This window comes from Geotrypetes seraphini, chromosome 8 (assembly GCF_902459505.1).
Source record: "Geotrypetes seraphini chromosome 8, aGeoSer1.1, whole genome shotgun sequence".
Taxonomy (NCBI): Eukaryota; Metazoa; Chordata; class Amphibia; order Gymnophiona; family Dermophiidae; genus Geotrypetes; species Geotrypetes seraphini.
The window spans coordinates 132,492,592-132,513,284 of NC_047091.1; the positions used below are offsets into that span (position 1 = coordinate 132,492,592).

The window sequence follows — 20,693 nt, forward strand, 5'->3', positions numbered from 1 at the left end:
CTATTTTTCACATTAGAGTCCCATGAGCAGCTCCGTACTAATTACAGAATATTTCAGAGAAGTACATTTATCAGATTCGAGTTCTTCCTTCACAGGACAGGTCAGCCTTTATGAGAGGCTGAATTCCTTTCTACAAAGCCATGAGATGTAGTGGCACATTGCACAAATTCAAACCAATAAGCCAAGAAGTTACTTACTTGTATAATCACAAAGCGTGTATAGGACTGTAATGAGATTATCCAAACATGGCCAGTGATCTGCATTACACCGCAGCCCTTCTTCAAAAGCATGCCGTGCCAAGGGGATGCGTACCAGCCGCACAGCCACACAGCCTATTTTGTACCAAAGGTTGACGTCAGTAGAATCCAACATTACTGCCTGTAAAGTGGGTAAATGACTCATGAATAAGTATTAACTAAAACTGCGTGCACAGACAGGAGTTTACAATAGCAGCCTGACCATACTGTGTGTGTTGGCAGATTAAATGATAACATATATTAGAATAGTTTTGATGAATATGGCATTTGCCATCTTTTTTTTTTTTTTTTTAATTCTTTATTTATACCATTCGCAAATACAAACTGAGCACTCAGAGCAAAACACTGCAATCAGCCAAATAATATATACAACTTAATGGCATTTGCCTCCTTAATACATTCTGAGAGAGTATCATAGAACCAATTACCCAAGAACCAAAGATGTGAGTTAACAATGAAACAAGACTGGTTAAAACTCTCTCTGGTTAACCAAGAGGTCACTGCACACCATAAGCTGAGTATAATGTACTATGGGATGTATAAGGCTGTGTTGTAAACCAGTTGCTGTCTTCAGTAGAGAATGACATGGGGACAAATTTTTCCCCATCCCTGCGGGAACTCATTTTCCCATCCTATCCCCGCAGGAACTCATTTTCCCATCCCAACCCCACGAGCTCTTTTCCTGTCCCTGCCCCATTCTTGCAAGCTTCATCTTCATCCACACAAGCCTCAAACACTTTAAAATCATAAGTGTTCGAGGCTTGTGTGGTTAAAGGTGAGCTTACAGGAATGGGGCAGGGACAGCGACAGCGACAAAACTCAGGAGGATGGGACGTGTCATTCATTAGTCTTCAGCAACAGAGCTATCTATGCACTGTGTGAGCACTAGTGTTGCCTGATTCAGGAAAAAAAATTTTGATTCGATTTGATTCAGCTTATTGAATTGGTTTTCGATTCGATTCAATTCGATTTGATTTTCTTTCCCAATTGGGTGTTTTTTTCAAACATCCTGGTGGGTTTATTTTATAGCCTCTTAACCCCCTTTGCCTTCTCCAACCACACTGGTACTGTGGTGCAAACAAAATCAACAAACAAAAAAGACTTTTCCTCTCTCCGTTAAATCCTAGCTCATGTTTGCGGTCTAACACCAGCTCTGGCAGGATACACATTTCAAATCTGACATATTGTAATCACAAAACAGAAAATATAATTAGTTTTTCTACCTTTTGTTGTCTGGTCATTATTCAAATTTTGTTGGTCTCAGGCTCTGGTTGTCTTCTGATAACTTGCTTGCCAGGGTCTCCTTCTTTCTCCGTGCTAACCATCCACCTGCCATCTCTGTCCTCTGGCATCTTTCCTTTTTTTTTGTCTCCCTCCACAGATCCACCTTTTCTTAACTACCTATTCATCCAGCATCTCTCCCTCCTTCCCCACCAACCCAGGGTCCACCATCTCTCCCTTTCTTTTCTCAACTACCCTCCTATCCAGTATCTCTATCCCCCCTCCACACCATCCCTTGTGTCCAACTTCTCTCCCTTTCTGTTCCTTCCCTCCCTAAATCCCATTGTCCAATCATCTCTCTTCTTCTCCTCTATTTTTAGACCCATTTCTTCCCCCCAAAGTCCAGCATATGCACGTCTCTTTGAACCCCCCTTCCCTCCCTCCCTCCCTCCGTGTACTTCTACACCAGGGCCCCCTCCCTTGATGGTCTGTCCTCCCCTGAAGACCTGCACCCCACCTCTGAAGGCCTGCCTGTTCCCCCTGAAGACCTGTCTCCCCCCTTTGAAGACCTGTCTCCCCCCCTTTGAAGGCCTGTCCCCCCTTTGAAGGCTTGCATCCCACCCCTGAAGGCCTGCCTGCCTGTTCTCCCCTAAAGGCCTGCCTATCTGGCCCTCCTGAAGGCCAGTCCCACCCCCCATACCGAAGGACTACTCACCCCCCCCCCCCCCCCCGGAAGGCCTGCGAGTTCCCCCTGGCCTCCCACTGGTGTCCGGCTTCCCCCCTGGCCTTCCCACACCTGTTTACCTCTGAAGAGCATCCTGCACAGAAGATCGCGGCGTTAGCGATGTTTGCAAACAGCTTCAGAGCTGTTTCCTCTGCAGCGGTCCTGCCCCTCCTCTGACGTCAGTGCTTTAGGGGCGAGGGGGGAAGGTTAGCCGAGTCAGGAAGCTGATTTTTTGTGATTTTAAATCGATTTGAATCAATTCACCCGAAGTGAATCGGTGAACCGATTCAAATCGTGAATCGGGCAGCACTAGTGAGAACTCCTCCTCCCTCCAAATTACTAGGGACATGCGCACATTTTTTTTCTTCCTGTTATGTATACAAATTTAATTTTATACACATAAGTCAGTTATCTACAGTAAGCAAGACTGAATTTACACAAATAACAAAATGTGAAAAAATGAATGAAACTTCTAAAAATGGCAAAAAAAGAGAGATTAAACTATTGAAGGGGGGGGAGACTACACCTAGAGAATTACATGGGGACAGAATTTGTCTCCATCCCCGCAGTTAAATACAGGAAACTATCCCCATGTTATTCTTTAAGGAGAGAGGGAAGAATCGGAGTATGAATGGGCACAGCCACTGACTCTCAAGCCTTGCATTGAAGAATGCTGGTGTAGAAGGACTGAGGTTGAGATAGACACTAAAGAATGACACGGGCTGGTTTCCCACGGTTATCCTCGGGTACAGGGACAAATTTTGTCCCCGTGTCATTCTCCATCCCTATTTATTACACTGATAAAGAAGAAGAAATTAGGTTCTTACCTGCTAATTTTCTTTCTGTTAGCTTGTAGACTGGTATAGTCCTTACGAATGGGTTATATGCCTCCCTGCTACCAGCAGGTGGAGACTGAGCACAAACTTGTACATCAGGCTAGAATCTGCCCAGCAACTCAGTCTGCCGAATAGCCAAGCAGAACCTAGGAAAGATTTAAACTGAAAACAGCATAACACACTCCGAACAGGAGTGGAAAAAACAACAAATACTTATAAACTATTGTTGGAACATGTGTAGAACTTAATCCTGGTATAGAAAACATTCCCACAGCTCACCAGATAAGCCAGCTGAGCCATAGCCGCTGTTCTTACTTCTCCCCGGCCCTAGAAAAATTCTAGAAACCGCAGAAAAAAACAAATCTGTAAGCGAGCAAAACAAAAACCCACAATCACCGCACAAAGACAGACAGGTTGGAGAACTATACCATTCTACAAGCTAACAGAAAGAAAATTAGCAGGTAAGAACCTAATTTCTTCATTTGTATCGCTTGGTAGACTGGTATAGTCCTTACAAATGGGACGTACCCATTAAGGGTGGGACCCCCGAAGGGCCGACACCAGAACACGTTCACTGAACACTGCGTCCCAATGCACTTAAACATCCACACGGTAGTGTCTTATAAAGGAATGCAGAGAAGACCAAACTGCAGCCTTGCAAATATCCACTGGAGGCACTATAGAAGATTAAGCCCAAGAAGCTGCCTGACCCCTAGTAGAATGAGCCTTAAGAAATTCTGGAACAGATTTCTTCTTCAGAAGATAAGTGGAAGCAATAGTCTCCTTGATCCAGCGTGCAATAGTAGCCTTAGAAGCACCATCCCCCTTACGAGGACCCGCTAGAAGGACAAAGAGATGATCGGATCTCCTGATCTCTTGGGTCTTCTGCACATAAAAGTGAAGGACCCGACTGACATCCAACTTGCGCAGCTGTCTCTGCTTGGAAGAGCCCTCCCAGCTATCCAACACCGGGAGGACCACTGCCTGATTGACATGAAAAGAAGAAACTACCTTTGGCAGAAAGGAAGGAACAGGCCTCAAGAAAACCCTCCCCCTAGAAAACTCCAAAAAGGAAGCCCTACAAGAGAAAGCCTGCAGCTCAGAAACACGTCTAGCTGAAGTAATAGCCACCAAAAAGACCACTTTAAGAGTACGGTCCTTCAAAGAGCAGTCACCCAACGATTCAAAAGGAGGGCGCACTAGAACTGACAGATCCAGATTCAGATCCCAAGATGGAACAAAGGGTCATACAGGAGGCTTGAGCAACTTGGTCACCCACAAGAAGTGAATCAGGAATGGCAGTCAAACGCTGACCTTTCAATAACCTCTGAAAGGCTGACAAAGCCACAAGCTGAACCCGGAGAGCAGACCAAGCCAGTCTCCTATCCAGGCCATCCTGCAAGAATTCTAAGATGTTAGGCAGGGAAGCGCCAAAAGAGACCATTCCACGCGCATCACACCACTCCTCAAATAGATGCAAAACACTCACATAAGCCCAAGAGGTGAAAGCCTCCGGGACCCCAAGAGAGTTGAGATCACTTTATCTGAATACCCCTTTTTACCTAGGAGATTCCTTTCAAGAGCCAAGCTGTAAGACAAAAGGGACCTGAATGAGAACATTGGAATGGGACCTTGAGTTAGAAGGTCGTCAAAGAGAGGCAGAGGAAAAGGATCCGCCACAAGATGCTTCACCAGATCTGCGTACCATGGTCATCGAGGCCAATCTGGAGCCACCAGAACCATGAGGCCTGGATAGCGAATTATGCGAAGAAGCCTGCCCACTAATGGCCACGGAGGGAACACATACAACAGCCCTTCCTTTGGCCATGGTTGAACCAGAGCATCTCTGACTGTCTCTGCGACAACTGAAGAAGCGGGGTGTGTTGGCGTTAACACTTGTGGCCATCAGGACCATGAGGGGCTGACCCCCAAAACTGCATTATCAAATGAACATTCTCCACTCCGGCTATGTGGGAAGCTGATATGTCTTGAAGGTGCGACTCTGACCAGACCATGAGTGCTCCTGGTGCCCCTCTGATGATAAGACATAGGCCACCACTGTAGCATTGTCCGACAGAACCCTGACTGACTTGCCCATTAGAAAGGACTGGAAGGCTAGCAACCCCAGACAGATGGCTCTGGTCTCCAAAACACTGATCGACCAAGAAGCCTCCTCCGTGGACAAGGTGCCCTGAGCTGAGTGACCTAGACACTGAGCCCCTCAACCAAGAAAACTGGCATCCGTGAGCAGCACCATCCACTGCAGCTGATCCAGACTCGCCCCTTATACAAGATGGCGGGTCTGGAGCCACCAATGAAAACTGTCCTGATCTAAGCCCGGAAGCGGAACAGGGTGATCCAGACCGTGCCTCTGAAGCAACCACCTTCAAAGAAGTGCATACTGAAGAGGATGCATGTGGGCCCGCAACTACCTCACTACATCGAGGGAAGCCGCCATCGAACCCAAGACTTGGAGGAAATCCTGTGCCCGAGGACACTGGGGCGCCATAAGCAGGCGAATCTGAGATTGCAATTTGCTTACCCGAGCCTCCAGAAGGAAGACCTTCCCCAAGAAGTTGTCTAACAGCACGCCTAGATACTCCAGGCACTCAGAGGGAGACAGCCGGCTCTTGGCAAGGTTGACTACCCATCTCAGCAACTGCAAAAACTGCACCACCCGAGCCGCAACCCGAGTGGTCTCCCGTAATGACTTTGCTCGAATCAACCAGTCATCCAGGTAGGGATGAACTAGAATTCCATCTTTGTGCAACGCCGCCGCAACCACCATAAACCTTGGTGAACATCCGCAGAGCCATGGCCAGACCAAAGGGAAGTGCACAGAACTGATAATGTTGCTCCAAGATCACAAAGCGCAGGAAGCGATGACAGGAATGTGCAAGTAGGCCTCGGTCAGATCTAAAGAGGTCAGAAACTCCCCCGGTGAAATCGCCAGAATCACAGACTGCAGAGTTTCCATGCGGAAGGAAGGCACGTGAAGAGCCCCGTTGACCCCCTTCAAATCCAGGATAGTCTGAAAGGTCCCTTCTTTCTTTGGCACATCAAAGTAAATTGAGTACCAACCAGTGCCCCACTCCCATGGGGGAACTGGAACCGCCGCTTGAAGATCCAACAATCTTTGAAGGGTCTGGTGAAAGGCCTGCTGCTTCCACGCCACCTGCGAAGGAGAAGCAAGAAAACGATCTGGCAAGGAATGGGCAAACTCCAGAGCATAACTATCCCGAATCACCTCCAGAACCCAATGATTGGACATGATGTCTGCCCACTTTGGATAAAAATCCCACAGCCAGGCGCCCACCGGAACCAAGACAGGCAAGGAGTCATTGGGCAGGACAGGTGGCAGGGGACCCGGTAGGGGCGCTACCCACACCCCAGTGGGCCCCCATGAAAGGACTGCATGCACTGAAAGAACCTGCCTCTAGAGAGCTCAGGGGACTGAAAAGAAGCAGCCCCTTGACCAGGGCAGAAATGGCAGAAATCACGCCCATGCCCATGAGCAGCACTACCTCGAGCTAGCAGCCTAGGCCTATCCTCAGGCAAACGAGGCACTTTGGAATCAGTAAGAGTCTGAACCAACCTGTCCAGGTCCTCACCAAACAAGAAAAATCCCTGAAAAGGAAACTTTGTCAGCTTAGCTTTGGACGCCGAGTCCGCCAACCAAGTGCAAAGCCACAAGGTAAGGCGAGTTGCCACTGCAAACGCTATCGACTTGGCAGAAGCTCGCAAGAGGTCATACATGGCATCTGAAAGATAAAAAACGCCCAATTCAATCTTTACCACCTCGTGTTTGAGCAATTCCCAATCCTCAGTTTTACACGGTATGCCTCTTAGAGATGGCCGAGACCACCGCATCCACCACAGGCGACTTCAGAGTGCCCCTATCCCCTTCAGGAATGGGATACAGGCGGGTCATGGAGTGCGCAAAACGAAAGGGAGCTTCCGACACCTGCCACTGTGCGAGCATAATGTCCTGAATATCCTGATGCATAGGAAAAGAGCAGGAAGCAGGGTTGATCCCCCTTAAGCAAGGGGTCTACCGTAAGCGTGGGCTCTGACTCGTTGACCTCAAAGTGCAAAACTGAGGAAACCTGAATAATTAGCTCATGAAGCTCTTCCCACTAAAAAATGTGCACCAACGCAACTTCGCCAGCAGAGGGGTGCATGAACCCTCACTGGCGGAATCCGACCCCCAAAAGGATCCTGGAAATCTCTCCAAGGGTCCAGGTCCTCATCAATTACATCTTGCTCCATTGGGCAAAAATCCTCATCCCAAGAGACCCTCGGGCATATGGATGAGAGAGGAGTAGAGGGGGGCAAAACCGCCGCTGTATGGGGCCGCACTGGGGAAGATGTTGAGGGCAAACACCCCCCACCCCTGCGAGACCCCTGGAGTGGACACGGAACCTCCAGCCACCAGCACATAAGCTTTATAAATTCAGGGGGGGAAAACCCTTGGCGGCCCCATGGGACTCCCTGCCCCAGCAGGGGTCCCTGCCATACCTTGCCTCTGTATTTTCAGAACAGGGGGAATGTCACTTGAGGTAACAGAAATGAAGGAGGAGGTTCCCGCCGAAATTGGACCTGAAACCACCAAAATCGGAGCTCCTGTGGCCTGATGTGTCTGAAAAGCCTGGGACTTTCCTGACGCTGAAGCCAAGAAACCGACCAACATGAAAAGGGAATCCCCAGTCAAGGTACATGCGGCGGGATGCCTGGCAGCCGGCAACTGCTGCCGACGAGACTCCCCCACTGCTCCGGCCTGCACAACGCTTGCAAAGGCCGGTAGCGAGTACCTCGCATCTGGAGCACAATGAGCATTTTTTTTCCCCTTAAAAGTGCTCACTGTGCTGAAAAACGCCCTAGCTGTAATAAAAGTGCTAGTTAGATGAGAAAAAACAATAGAAATGGCAGTTTTAAAGGGAATTGAGCCCTTTAGACTGGCACACCTCAGGATTTTTTTTTTCCCCACTTACTCAGAACAGATTCCACGGCTCTCAAAGCTGGAGGGTTGATCAACCAGGGAGCCAGGCCGCCGGCTGAGGCACCTCTACAAAAATGTGGGGAGGTGGAGGAAGATGGGGGGAGGGACCCAGCATGAGACCCACTGAGTTTATGGTCAAATCTATTTTATTATTAGTAGAAATACAAAACAACAAAGAACAAAGACATCAAAGTCAAAGGAAAGATCTTCCAACAATACAAAAGTCATTGAGGTACTTTGGTGAAACAAAAGTGGAACCCCCTGCCTCCCCCCCTGTCCCCCAATCCCCACCCAAGCAGCAATAACCCCCCATACAAGAACCCCCCCCCCATGTCCCATGAAGCAAACAGAAGTCAAGCAACAAAATTCCAGAGGCCCGTGTTCTGGTGGCCCCTGGCAGTCACAAGCGAAAAGCCCTCCCCCCCAACAGATAAGTCAACAAAACAAAGGGGGGGAAAAAATGGGGGGTATGCCTGCGGTGACTGATCCCGGGAGGGAGCACGAGGAACTTCAACAAGGCTAAGCAAGAGGATTCAAAAGGAGACTACGGCTTCTAGGAGATAAGGAGTCCAAGTAGACTCCAAACACAAGCAGGAAGCGACGTCAGCGACAAGGGTGACCAAGTGCCTCTCGAGCCTCCCACGTGGCCAATGTACGCACTAGAGCTCTCCAGGTCCAAAAAGAGGGGGACTCAGAAACAGTCCAAGATTGCAAAATGCATTTGCGAGCAAGGAGACACACCTTACGACACCAGAGAGGACCCCCCTTAGGAAGGCCACGAAAAGCCCCAGGCAGATCAAGAACCAACTGCTCCACGCTACCCACAATGGTGCTCAAAAATAAACCTCGGAGGTAATGAATGATAGATTTCCAAAAAGCTTGTATAGTCCAACAATCCCAAAAGGAATGAGCTAAAGTATTGGGATCCCGGCCACATTTCAGACAGAGGGGGGAGTCGATACCCCTATTTTATGCAATTGGACTTGAGTATAATAAGCCCTATATATCACTCTAACATAACATTCACGATACACTGTTCCCATTATCAAACTAGGGACCCCCCGCAGGGCTTTCAGAATATCCCAAGTACTAAGATAAATGTGAAGTTCACGACCCCAGCTCTCTCAAAGACACGACACCTCTTTAGGGCTTGCAAGCTCCGATAGGGCCCTATAGAACGCTGACACCGAAGTAGAACGAACCGCCACCCCTTAAAAAAAAAAAACGCACCCCCATCGGTAGTGCAAGCTGATCCTGCGGAAGGACCCACCGAGTTTAACACCGACAAGGAAAGACCTGACTGTTCCTGCTATAACTCTTGTTAGTTGTGGTTGGTTTGCTGTATTGCTTGTATTTATATACCTGAAAAATTTAATAAAAATGATATTTTTTTTAAAAAAACCCCACCCACGAGGTCGAACAGATCCCCAAACAGGACCCGTCCAAGCTCTATCTGGCACAAAAGAGGAACCTAGGAGTCCAGAATAAAATTCCAACAGTACTAAGAGTTGAGCCGAATAAGTCTTACCACCTGCTTTAATGGAGACTGAGGAAGACTGAATTGCTGGGCAGATTCTAGCCCGATATACAAGTTTGTGCTCGATCTCCACCCGCTGGTAGCATATAACCCATTCGTAAGGACTATATCAGTCTACCAAGCGATACAAAACATATTTTCTCTCTCTCCCTCTTAATGTTTCTTTTTTATTGCAATATAACAACTTTGTACTTTCGTTTCTTATTCTATTTAATGTCCATAAACCACTCAGACGTACTCAATGGGCAATATATCAAATATAAACTGCAAAATGTAAATGTTTATTGTACCTTTATTACAGTGCCACTGCTGTACATATTAAATCCAGTAACCAACAATTGGAAGAATCACAGAAACCTTAGTTATACATTTTGGTGGAATACATTATGTCATATATTTAAAATGGAACGAGCAATAGCAATACAAAGAGGGACTTATAAATTTATAAAAATATGGGGGCCATTGACAAAATATTGTAGTGAATAGTCATCACTTCTTCTCTTCTTCTTTTGGCACACCAAAGGGGGGAGGGTGCTGGGAACAATCTTACATAATATGTTATAATATGTTCTATAATATGTGTATATTCTGATTGAAAATAAGATGAAGATTGGGAGGTAGGGGGGTTAAATGTATCATTAGATTTTTATGTAGTAGATATCAAAGTGCTATTGTGTAATAACTTGTTGAATTATATTATTTTGTGCACTTGTTGTCCAATTTGAAAATGAATAAAGAATTATTAAAAAAAAAAAAGATTTTTCAAATGGAGCCAAACTTTTGGAAATCAATTATCAGGTAAGCATCACCACTGTTAAATATGTGACATGTAAAAGGGATACACCCAGAAGCAATATTCTATAATGCACTCTACCTCTAAGTAAAACTCCATAGCAGTTTCCAGGTCTTCACGCTGAGCTGCCAACTGTGCCAGGTTTTTGTAAGTAGAATATTTTAACATAAGACCAGGATGCTTCAAACCCTCCTTTTCATCACTGGTTGGTACAGCCTGCAGACAAACACCAGAAGGAGCAACTTAAAATGTGGCAACCAGCCCATCCTTATATACATTTCTTACATTTACTATAAACTTAATAACATAACATAATTTCTTATATAACGCAGCAACCTTGCGGTCAGTGCAGTTCACAAATTAAGAGATACTAACATTATAGTAGATTAAGCCAGATAATTCCAAAAAATATTGACACTGACATATCATACATGTGCTGGTGCTTTCCCACCTGATGTCGGCTTGTGAGACCATCAGATCAGTAACAAAACTAAGAAGCCAACTAGAAGAGGCAGGCAGATTGTGAAAATATATGTCTACTGTCCTCAGAGAACACTTGCTACAGGTAAGTATCTTTGCATTCTCTGAGGATAAGTAGGCATAATATTCTCACACATAGGACTTTCAAGCTGCCAGAAACATGACTCTGGAGAAGAATAATGGATATATAAAAATGAGCCTGCCAAAACCCATGAGGATTGAAGGGAAAGTTGGCTCTCAAAGAACTAAATAGATTTTGCAGAACTGCTTGACCAAACTGACTGTCTCTTCTGGAGTTTTGCTCCAAACAGTACAAAGGACCACATTGCAGTTGTCCTCAATAGATAAGGACATAAGAACTGCCATTCTGGGACAGACTGAAAGTCCATCAAGCCCACCAAAATAGCTATAGCTTGGAACTGTGGGCTATTACACGGTCCTGAAGCATCAGCCCAGCCTAAGAATATATGAAGGAGATACAGTCCGTTAGCCAAGTGGAGACGGTTCTTTTGGTGACAGGAACTCCGAGTGTGTTAAGGTTGAAAGTTACAAAAAGCTGGGAGGATCCTCTATGAAGTTTAGTTCTGTCCAGATAGTATGCCATAGCACTTTTCCAGTCCAAAGTGTGAAGTGCTGCCTCTCCAGGATGCATATGTGGTTTGGGAAAGAAAACAGGCAGGTTGAGGTGGAGTTCTGAGACAACTTTAGATAGGAATTTTGGATGAGCTTGAAGCACTGCTCTGTCCTGGTAGAATCTTGGGTAGGAAGAATCCAATACAAGAGCTTGAAGTTCACTCACACAATGAGCAGAGGTGAATACAATGAGGAAAATGACTTTCCAAATGAAATATTTGAGATAAGATGTAATGTAAACAGCTCAAAGGGAGACTTCATGAGAGCAGACAGTGCATTAAGATCCCAAGTAATAGGTGGAGGATTGATAGGTGGTTTCATGAGGCATAGGCCTTTCGTGAAATGAGCTGTCAATGGTGAACAGAGAGGTTTTTGGTCAGAGGAAGAGTGAAATGCACTGATAGCATTGAGATGTATGTGAACCGAATTACATTTTAGACTAGAGTTAGAGAGGTGAAGATGGTAGTCCAGCATGGACAGTAGTGGATAGGTGATGGATTCCAAAGTAAATGAAGAAGAAAACCTTGTCCATTTGAAGCGGTAACAGCACAGGTTTTCTAGATGCTTCAATGACCGCAGATACTGCAGCCGAGAGGGAGAAAGCATTTACTTGCTCAGTGAAAGAAACTGTGCTGTTAGTGATAAGGAGCGGTGGTCAGTGTGAAAGAGGGATCCCTCGTTCTGCATCAGTTGTGTTGGGAACAACTGCAATTTGCACGGTTTCTTAGTCAAGTGGCTCTAGAAGTGGAAACCAAATCTGGCATGGCCAAATGATTCTATGAGAATCATGGTGCTTCCATCCTTGAGAGGTTTGAATAGAGTTTTCCCAACAAGAAGTATCGGAGGAAATGCAGAGAGGAATCTGTCCCTCTAATAAATGTGGAAGACATCTGATGCCATGTGACTGGGGATACAGAGTCTGAAACAGAATCTTGGAAGTTTGTTGTTCTGAGGGGAAGTGATCTATAGCCAGTGTTCCCCATTAGGAGAAAATCTGGAGCAAGACAGATGTGCTAACAGACCTTTTGGGGTAAAGACCTAGAACAATTACTTTCACCCTCTACTTATGAGGAATTTAGGAAACGTCTAAAAACACACTTGTTCCTAAAACATCTTGACAACTGATCCACTTATCTCTTTCCTCTCAATAGCGACCTACTGTCCTTTTGATCACTTTTCTCCTCAACAATGAATTTCCTGTCTAATTACTTCTCTTTCCTCTTCCCCTCTTGAAGTCAGTCAATTTGTACCTTTGCTTAATCTTTTGTAAACCGCATAGAACTTCATGGTATTGCGGTATATAAGCTGTTATTATTATTATTATTTTGTGAGGCTAAATGAGTCTGTTCAATTTGTCTGCCAAGACATTCTGCTTCCCCACTAAGTAAACTGCTCTGAGGAGTATACCATGAGCAATTGCCCAATTCCAAATTTCAATTGCTTCTATGCAAAGGGGATGAGATCCTGTGCCCTCTTGTTTGTTCAGGTAGAACACTCGATTGTCTGTACAGACAAGGACAACTTATTGGAGGAGACGGTTCTGAAATGTTTTGAGTGTTGACTACTGTTTGCAGTTCGAGAAGATTGATATAGAGCATTTGTTCATAGTGAGACCAAACTCCTCAAGTGTGGAGACTGTCTAGATGATCATACCATCCTAACATCGAAACATCTGTGGTTAGAAGTTTGTGATGGCAGGGGAGCTGGAAGGGAAGACTTCAAGTGAGATTGTGAGGAATCATCAACCAATCATCCACCAGATGCATTAGTCAACACCCTCACCACTGTCACTCTGGCGCTGTGAATCTCCAGCAACAGTAGTTATTGTTAAGGAGGTGGCTTTGAGGGAGCAAGGAGACACAATTGCCATCACTGCCATCTCCTCCATGTGGGAAATGCAGCTCTGAACAGTGTTAAGCAAACTATCTATCTCCAGGGCTGAACAGCACAGAGGGTGCAAATTTTTCTGAATTGCCATGTTTTCACTGCAAAATAAGCAAACACAGGGGCCTTTGTGACAAGTTATGCAGTTCCATCACACCAAGACACCTTTCTATATATCTGCTGGTACCTCCATAGCTGATAGTAAAAGGCACTCAACAGTAAAAAAAAACAGTAAGAACTAGGATGCAATACTGAGCCAAATCATTCTTGTGGCCCCAGTGACACTGGCTGCCAAGCGTCAGGAAGAAACCTCCAGTTGTGACAAACAGCACAGCTATAGCAGAGTTCACAAACTCCCTCTCAAAAAAGAGGAAAACTAAGGGAAGAGAGGGGGGGTGGACTCTTCAATCACCTCAATTAAAGCCTACGTCCCCCAATTCCAAAACTCCTATGCTCAACTGGCTAACGGTTCTTCACCTGAGTTAGGAACCATAATAATAATAATTTATTTTCTTGTATACCACCCAACCAGTAGTTCTGGGTGGTTCACAACAGGAGAATACTGAGACATTTCAGCACATGGTACAGTTTCATAGAACACACTAAGTACAATCTAAAATTATATCTATGTACAATCTAAAATTATATAATAAAAGTAATACAATTGTTAAAAACATTCAAGTACAATGTTAAAAATTATTAAAAAATTAAAACGTACTATGACAATAAGAATAGAAACAAAAGACATCATTTAAATATATCAAAATTAATATTCTTCTTTATCAAATAAATAGGTATTTAATGATTTCCTAAATGTGAAGTAAGAATTAGATTGAACTATCATCGGACTTAGCCAGGAGTTCATCTTCCCAGCTTGATACTCCAAAGTCCTGTCTAAAAAGGTCTTAAAACGACAGGCCTTTGGAGTAGGGAAGATGAACTTTCCAGAATTTCTAGTTCCTTTTGTTGAATAAGAAAGTTTCAGATAGGGGGACAAATATGAGGGAGATAATTCAAAAAGCACCTTATAACAAATGCATCCGAACTTAAAAAGCACTCTGGCCCCCAAAAGGCAACCAATGTAACTAGGTATAAAAAGGGCTAACATGATCATACTTTTTAAGATTAAAAATCAGGCGAACTGCAGCAACCGAAGTCTTAATATAATCTTTTAGGTAACCCCAAATAAATTATATTACAATAGTCTAAAGTTGATAATACAATAGATTCAACCAGACCAAACTAGGAGCTGCAGGATATGATCATTCTCATCTGCTGAAGACAGAAAAATACTATGGAAATCAGGCCGCAGGATGCCCTTATAGGGCAAGGATCTCAGTCTTTTGTTCTCTATCTCCATCTGCTGGACAGCAGGCATACTCCAAAGGTTCTAGACAGATCTAGTGAGGATGATATGGAAAAGAAATGATAGAGATGTATAATTGTACACTAAATAGAAAAGATGTAAAATTATGCAAGTATGCAGAGTTTTAACAGAACTTCAAAACTTGCATTGCAGAATTTTCTAATTCTTACAGCTGACTCCTCAAGAAGCCATATTAAAATAGCGGACATAAATATAGCTAAGGAACACAGCTAAACCCAAAGCAGCATTCTAGATACGGAGGCTGGGATTACATAGGAAATTGTTGTCCTAAGTCTCTGAAACTAGACTAACCACAAGGGAGGCAAATTGGTCTATAATTATTTAAATTAGCTGTTAGAGCCAGTTAATTTGAATAATTATATACAAATTTCTCTCTTTCCGTTTCTAAGTAAAGTAGCTAAAACATAGTGGAAACACAACTGCTTAACTCTGTAATGGAACACAATATTCCGAATCCCCGCCAGACTAGATTCCAGGCAAGACAGGGGACCATGAAGACATGCACCAAGCATTCAATAGGGACTTTAATTGCTTGTTATTATTACTGGGTCTGTTTTTTGCCGGTTTAATTTAGTGATGGGCCTTCTTCGTCCCAACACTTTCCCAGTCTTCTGAAGTACCATATATACTCGAATACAAACTGAGATTTTGGGGCACAAAAATGGGGGTTTTGGTTTATATTCAGGTCCACCTTAAATCCTGATGGTCCAGTGGTGTGGTGAGCCAAGCTGGGATGGGAGTAATCCCTTCCTCTCCTGAGGTGAGGTGTCTTGTCTTGTCCTGTCCTGGCTGTAGAATCAAAACAACCCAAGGAGTTCAACAGGACAAGATCCCACAGGTACTGAGCAGCAAAGAAGACAGTGGGAATGAACAATGAACACTCCACAGGAGCAATGGTGTGAAGTAAAACCTTGTTTATTTCAAACTGAGACTTACAATAACATAGACCCAGCTTCCAACTGACATTTTGAGGCGTGTCCAGCTTCCAATGCCATTGTGAGATATTTAATTTTTTGAAAAATTGTGGTATGTATGACAGATATTGAACACCAGAGATGGACGTGTACTGGGAGCTTTGTATGACAATACAATAGGTTCGTTGCCATGCAAAAAATCTCAAGTGATAAAATCTATCTTATTTTTGTGTTCCCTGAGGAAGAGATCGAAATGGGGCCACGTCGGGACCCCCAAATTATTTTTGAGATAAGTGGCAAACATGTATACATCTTGAACATTACTCTTGATCATGTAACACATTTGAACAAAAAAACAGAACACACACAATACATAAGTCATATGCAATGATTGAAGGGTGAGCTCCGTGATGGGGCTAGTCCACACAGAGCTTCATGTCTCTGAGCATATGTGAATGTGAAAAGTTTCTATATTGAGAAGTTTATTGAATTTGTTAAACACTATATGAGGGAGATTATCATTTTTGTAGTCTGACACTTTTTCTCTCATCATTTTGAATTATATACCCTGGTTTTTCTTTAAGTTGACCGTGTAATGCGCATCCAAGCAGGCAGAAACTCCAAGAGCCGACCCCCCTATCCGCAGAAGGGCTCTCGGCTCCCTGGCGCCATTGTGTCTTACGAGCAGGTCAGGCAGGATGGGCAGTGGCAGGCTGAGAGTGCCTGTAGCCTGCATACCGACCCCTGGAACCCTGAGAAAATCTCTGCAATGAGGAAGAAGAATATTGCCTGTAATCACAAAAATTTCGTCGTGAGCCACAAAAGACAGGATGCTCAGAACCCTTGGCTCGTGCTCTACTATCCGGCAGGGTCTTTGAACCACAGTCCATCACCGAATTCATGAGGTCATCCAGACCCTTGCCCAACAACAACTGCCCCTTAAAAGGCAGCCGAGCCAGAGTTGCCTTGGAGGTGGAATCACCAGCCCGTTGCTGAACCCAGAACATTCAGCGGGCTGAAAAAGAATATGCTGACACCTTTGTCAGCACTTTCAAAAGATAAGCCAACCACTATGTACTTCATCCCAGCCAGCAGAAGCTGAGGAGGCTCTACCACGTCCGTCTCCAGGTTCGTAGCCAAGCTAGACAGACGCAGGCCACAAAGGACATCACCACCGCAGCTTTGATGCCTAAATTAGCTACTTCAAAAACTTTCTGGAGAACCACATCCACCTGGCAGTCCTGCATATCTTTCAACACAACTCCCCTGTCACTGGGGAGAGAGGTGCGCTGGGTCACCTGAGCCACCAAGGAATCCACCTTGGGCTGCCCCAAAAAGCTGCTGACAATCCTGCGCCAGAGAATACAAGCGGGACATAGACCTAGCAGTCTGCAAAGGACTCTCCGGAGGGTCAAACTGCTCCGTGACCATGAAACTCATATCTGGATGCCAGGGAAAGGTCGCAGATTGCAAACGAATGCTGCAGAGCCAGGGCGGAGAAGCTGAAGTAGAAGTAGTGGCTTGGGCATCCAAACTCAATTCCTTCAAAGATTCACAATTAGACCTGGTAGCACCACAAACTTAAACAAGCACATGACAGCTAGGATCATCTTCAGGATCTGGAGGCCCGAAATAATCCGCAGATCCAGCACCCAAGTCTGGATCCCCCAATCCAGGAAATGCAGCACTATCCAACAAAGGATCAGGGAGGTCCGAATCAGCCACTGGAACCCCCTGAACAGTCTGGGAAGAAGGAACAGACAGCGGAGGCAAAGAGACCCCCGAGGACACCCTGCCGCTGAGATACGTAGCAGGGGGAAAAAAAGAGCACCCAGCAGCCGGACCCCTGGATTAAAATTCAGACCCCAAAAATCTCATGAACTCTGAGAAGGTATCTATCCCCTGGGGCATAGAGTCACCCTTAGGTGACTTAGACTTGCGCTTATTAGGCTGCGGAGGATCCATCTCGCAACTGACAGATGAAACCGCAGAACCAAGCCCCAAAAGCAAAGATGGCCACCCAGACAGGCTAGCTGAGCGTGTAATCGCCTGCTTCTGCAAAGGGGAGGCTGAATCAGTAGTTACCGCCCCCCACCCCCCCCCCCACACACACACACCGACCGCGGCACGTGGTGCCAAGATGCTCTAAAAGTGGCAAATCTGCACAAACTTTACATGAATCCACGAGATGAGACCCTGAGGACCTCATCTTAGCAGTTTTCCTGGCAAAAATTCAAATTTTGAAGAAGCAGAGAGAAATTGAAAAAAAGATCGCTAAAAATCCAAGATGGTCGCTGGCACCAAATTCGTGCCAAAAACGTACTAAAAAGCACACTTCCCGAAGATTTAAAAAACAGCAATTTTAGGATTTTTCAGGTGGGGGAACACTGGAAACTACAAAAAAACCCTTTGAAATTAACTTTTTAAATTTGTTGTTGGAGCCTGTCAGCTTGTCTGTATTCATTGATACCAGAGACACTGGTGCTGCACCTGCTTCCAGCCTTTTCAATATCCGGTTCAAATTCACTGCCACAATCCTAGAAATGCTTCCTCCAAAATGATCTTCGGGCTGCCGGACTCCACTGTCTAACTATGCCCCCATCCCTGTGGACCACTGGATGCACACCAGGATGGGTGGAGGCAGGGCAGGATTAATTCTTCGAGGGCCCCTAGGCACACAAGTACATTGGGCCCCCCCTGGCCTTGCCCCACCTCCATTTATCTGTTTTCTTATTTACTTCTTTATTTCCACTTGTATTTCTTTCTTCTTTTTTTTTTTTTTAAGTTCAGTAAGTTTTTATTAAGGTTTTTACATAACACAAAAGTGAAAAAGAAAATACATGAGAATGACAAAACAAGCAAAGATTAGCATACCAGTGCACAGTTTTTATTCTATGCCACCCCCAAACATCTCTGAACAATTTCCCCTTCCTTCCCTTCCTACCTACTTACCCGGTACTTTTATTCTGAACCTTTTCCATATATATATAAAAGTGTTCAAATATATTGTAAAGCAGTAATATTATCCAAAATTTAAGTCTATATTAATAATCAAATTTACAACACCTCTCAATGGCCTCACTCTACTGTATAAACAATCAAATCTGTAACTCATCTAGTACGTTCCACTCCATGTATGTTAACTTGTAACGAAACAACAAGGCAAGCAGTCCACCAAAGAATCCAACAGGAAACCAAAGAAGATCGGCAGAAAATAAGGAGAATCAAATCAGGCTTATTCAAGGTGCTCCCAAGAACCATGCCTGATGCATTTCGCCAAACAAGGCTAGTCAAAGCTAACAGAAAACCATGTCTTTCATACACACAGAACACAGATCCACCCTCACCCAGTATGGAATAAGTAATCACAAACTAAAACCAGAAAAATGTAGATAAAGATTAAATTGAACCGCCAAGAAGCCAAACTGCATACAGTGAAACACCACAGAAACAATGATACATAGCCTCCTAATACTCTGCAAAATATAAATATAGCAGATGTAAATTTGAAGAAACTGACACATTTTGATCACTATTGAAAATAAAATCATTTTTCCTACCTTTATTTGGTGATTTCATGAGTCTCTGGTCGCACTTCCTTCTGACTGTGCATCCTTTCTTTCTTCCTCTCCTCCAGATCTCATCCCAACCAATATCTCTCTCTGTCCCTCCATGAGTCCAACTTTTTCTTCCTTTCTCCCTGTCCCCTTTCTTTCTTTCTCTCTCTCTTCCTGTCCCCTTTCTTTCAGGATTTCTTTTTTCCTGCCCCTCCCCTTTTTTTCTCTCTCTCTCTCACTCCGCTGCTGCTGCTGATTTCGCCAAGTTACCGCCCTCGATTTCCTCCTGCTTCCCCGACGTGACGGGCCCACAAACCTTCCTGCCTGATGTCAAATCTGACGTCGGAGAGGAAGTTCTGGGCCAGCCAATCACTGCCTGGTTGGCCTGGAACTTCAGAACTGATGTCGGGGGGGGGGGGGGTGGAGGGGATAGGAAGAAGGCTTGTGGGCCTGCCGCATCGGGGAAGCAGGAGGAAAGCAGACGACCATCGTGGCTCAAAAGAGAAGTTAAGGGCCCGGGGCAGCTGCTCTCCTTGCTCATCCCTAAAGCCGGCCCTGCCTTGGGGGGAAAGATGAGGCGTTCTAACGGGGGGAGGAGGCGAGGCAAGAGATCGCTTCTCCCCTGCAGCCAAAATTGTCCTTTTCAGAGGGGCCCTGACATGGCAGCTATTCTCACAAGCTGCAGGCGGCTGCCCCAAAGTTTTCCCTCTGCCGCAACTTCTCGTTTCTGACAGGGCAGATTGCGGCAGAGGGAAAACTTCGGGGCAGCCGCCTGCAGCTTGTGAAAACAGCTGCCGTGTCGGGGCCTGCAGCTTGTGAAAAAAGCTGCCATGTCGGGGCCTGCAGCTTGTGAAAACAGCTGCCGTGTCGGGGCCTGCAGCTTGTGAAAACAGCTGCCGTGTCGGGGCCTGCAGCTTGTGAAAAAAGCTGCCGTGTCGGGGCCTGCAGCTTGTGAAAACAGCTGCTGTGTCGGGGCCCCTCTGAAAAGGACAATGTAGGAGTTCCATCAAGAAGATCGGATCACGGGGCCCCTTGGATCTGTTGGGCCCAGGGCAGCTGCCCTGTTTGCTCCCCCCTAACGCCGGCCCTAGGGCCCCCCTGACAATTCCGGGCCCTGGGCACGTGCCTCCTGGGCCTATTCTTTAATCTGGCCCTGGGTGGAGGAGCGAAAATGCAGCCAGTATGCTATGGAACACCGCTGAGCCCCCTAAGCATGCTAAACAGTCTGCGCTCAACCCCCTGCTTAACAGGGAGTGAGACTAGGTCAGGGACGGCCTGAACTCCGAGGCAGACTAAGCAGACTGGCTAACACAGTAGTCTCAAACTCAAACCATTTGCAGGGCCACATTTTGGATTTGTAGGTACTTGGAGGGCCTCAGAAAAAATAGTTAATGTCTTATGAAAGAAATGACAATTTTTGCATGAGGTAAAATTCTTTACTTTATAAATCTTTCCTTTTGGCTAAATCTTA

General features: G+C 45.4%; 1 protein-coding gene across 6 annotated transcripts in view; it reads right to left on the reverse strand.

The window, feature by feature from the left end:
• The window catches only part of CABIN1 (calcineurin binding protein 1), a 223,083-nt gene that overhangs the window by 189,646 nt on the left and 12,744 nt on the right, over window positions 1–20,693 (reverse strand). For all 6 annotated transcript variants that reach the window (XM_033954800.1, XM_033954802.1, XM_033954803.1 and 3 more), the window contains exons 5-6: window positions 10,449–10,583; window positions 198–378 (exon numbers count right to left, since the gene is read on the reverse strand). In XM_033954800.1, the coding sequence (XP_033810691.1) occupies window positions 198–378; window positions 10,449–10,583 (316 nt within the window). The remainder of the gene's footprint in view (window positions 1–197; window positions 379–10,448; window positions 10,584–20,693) is intronic.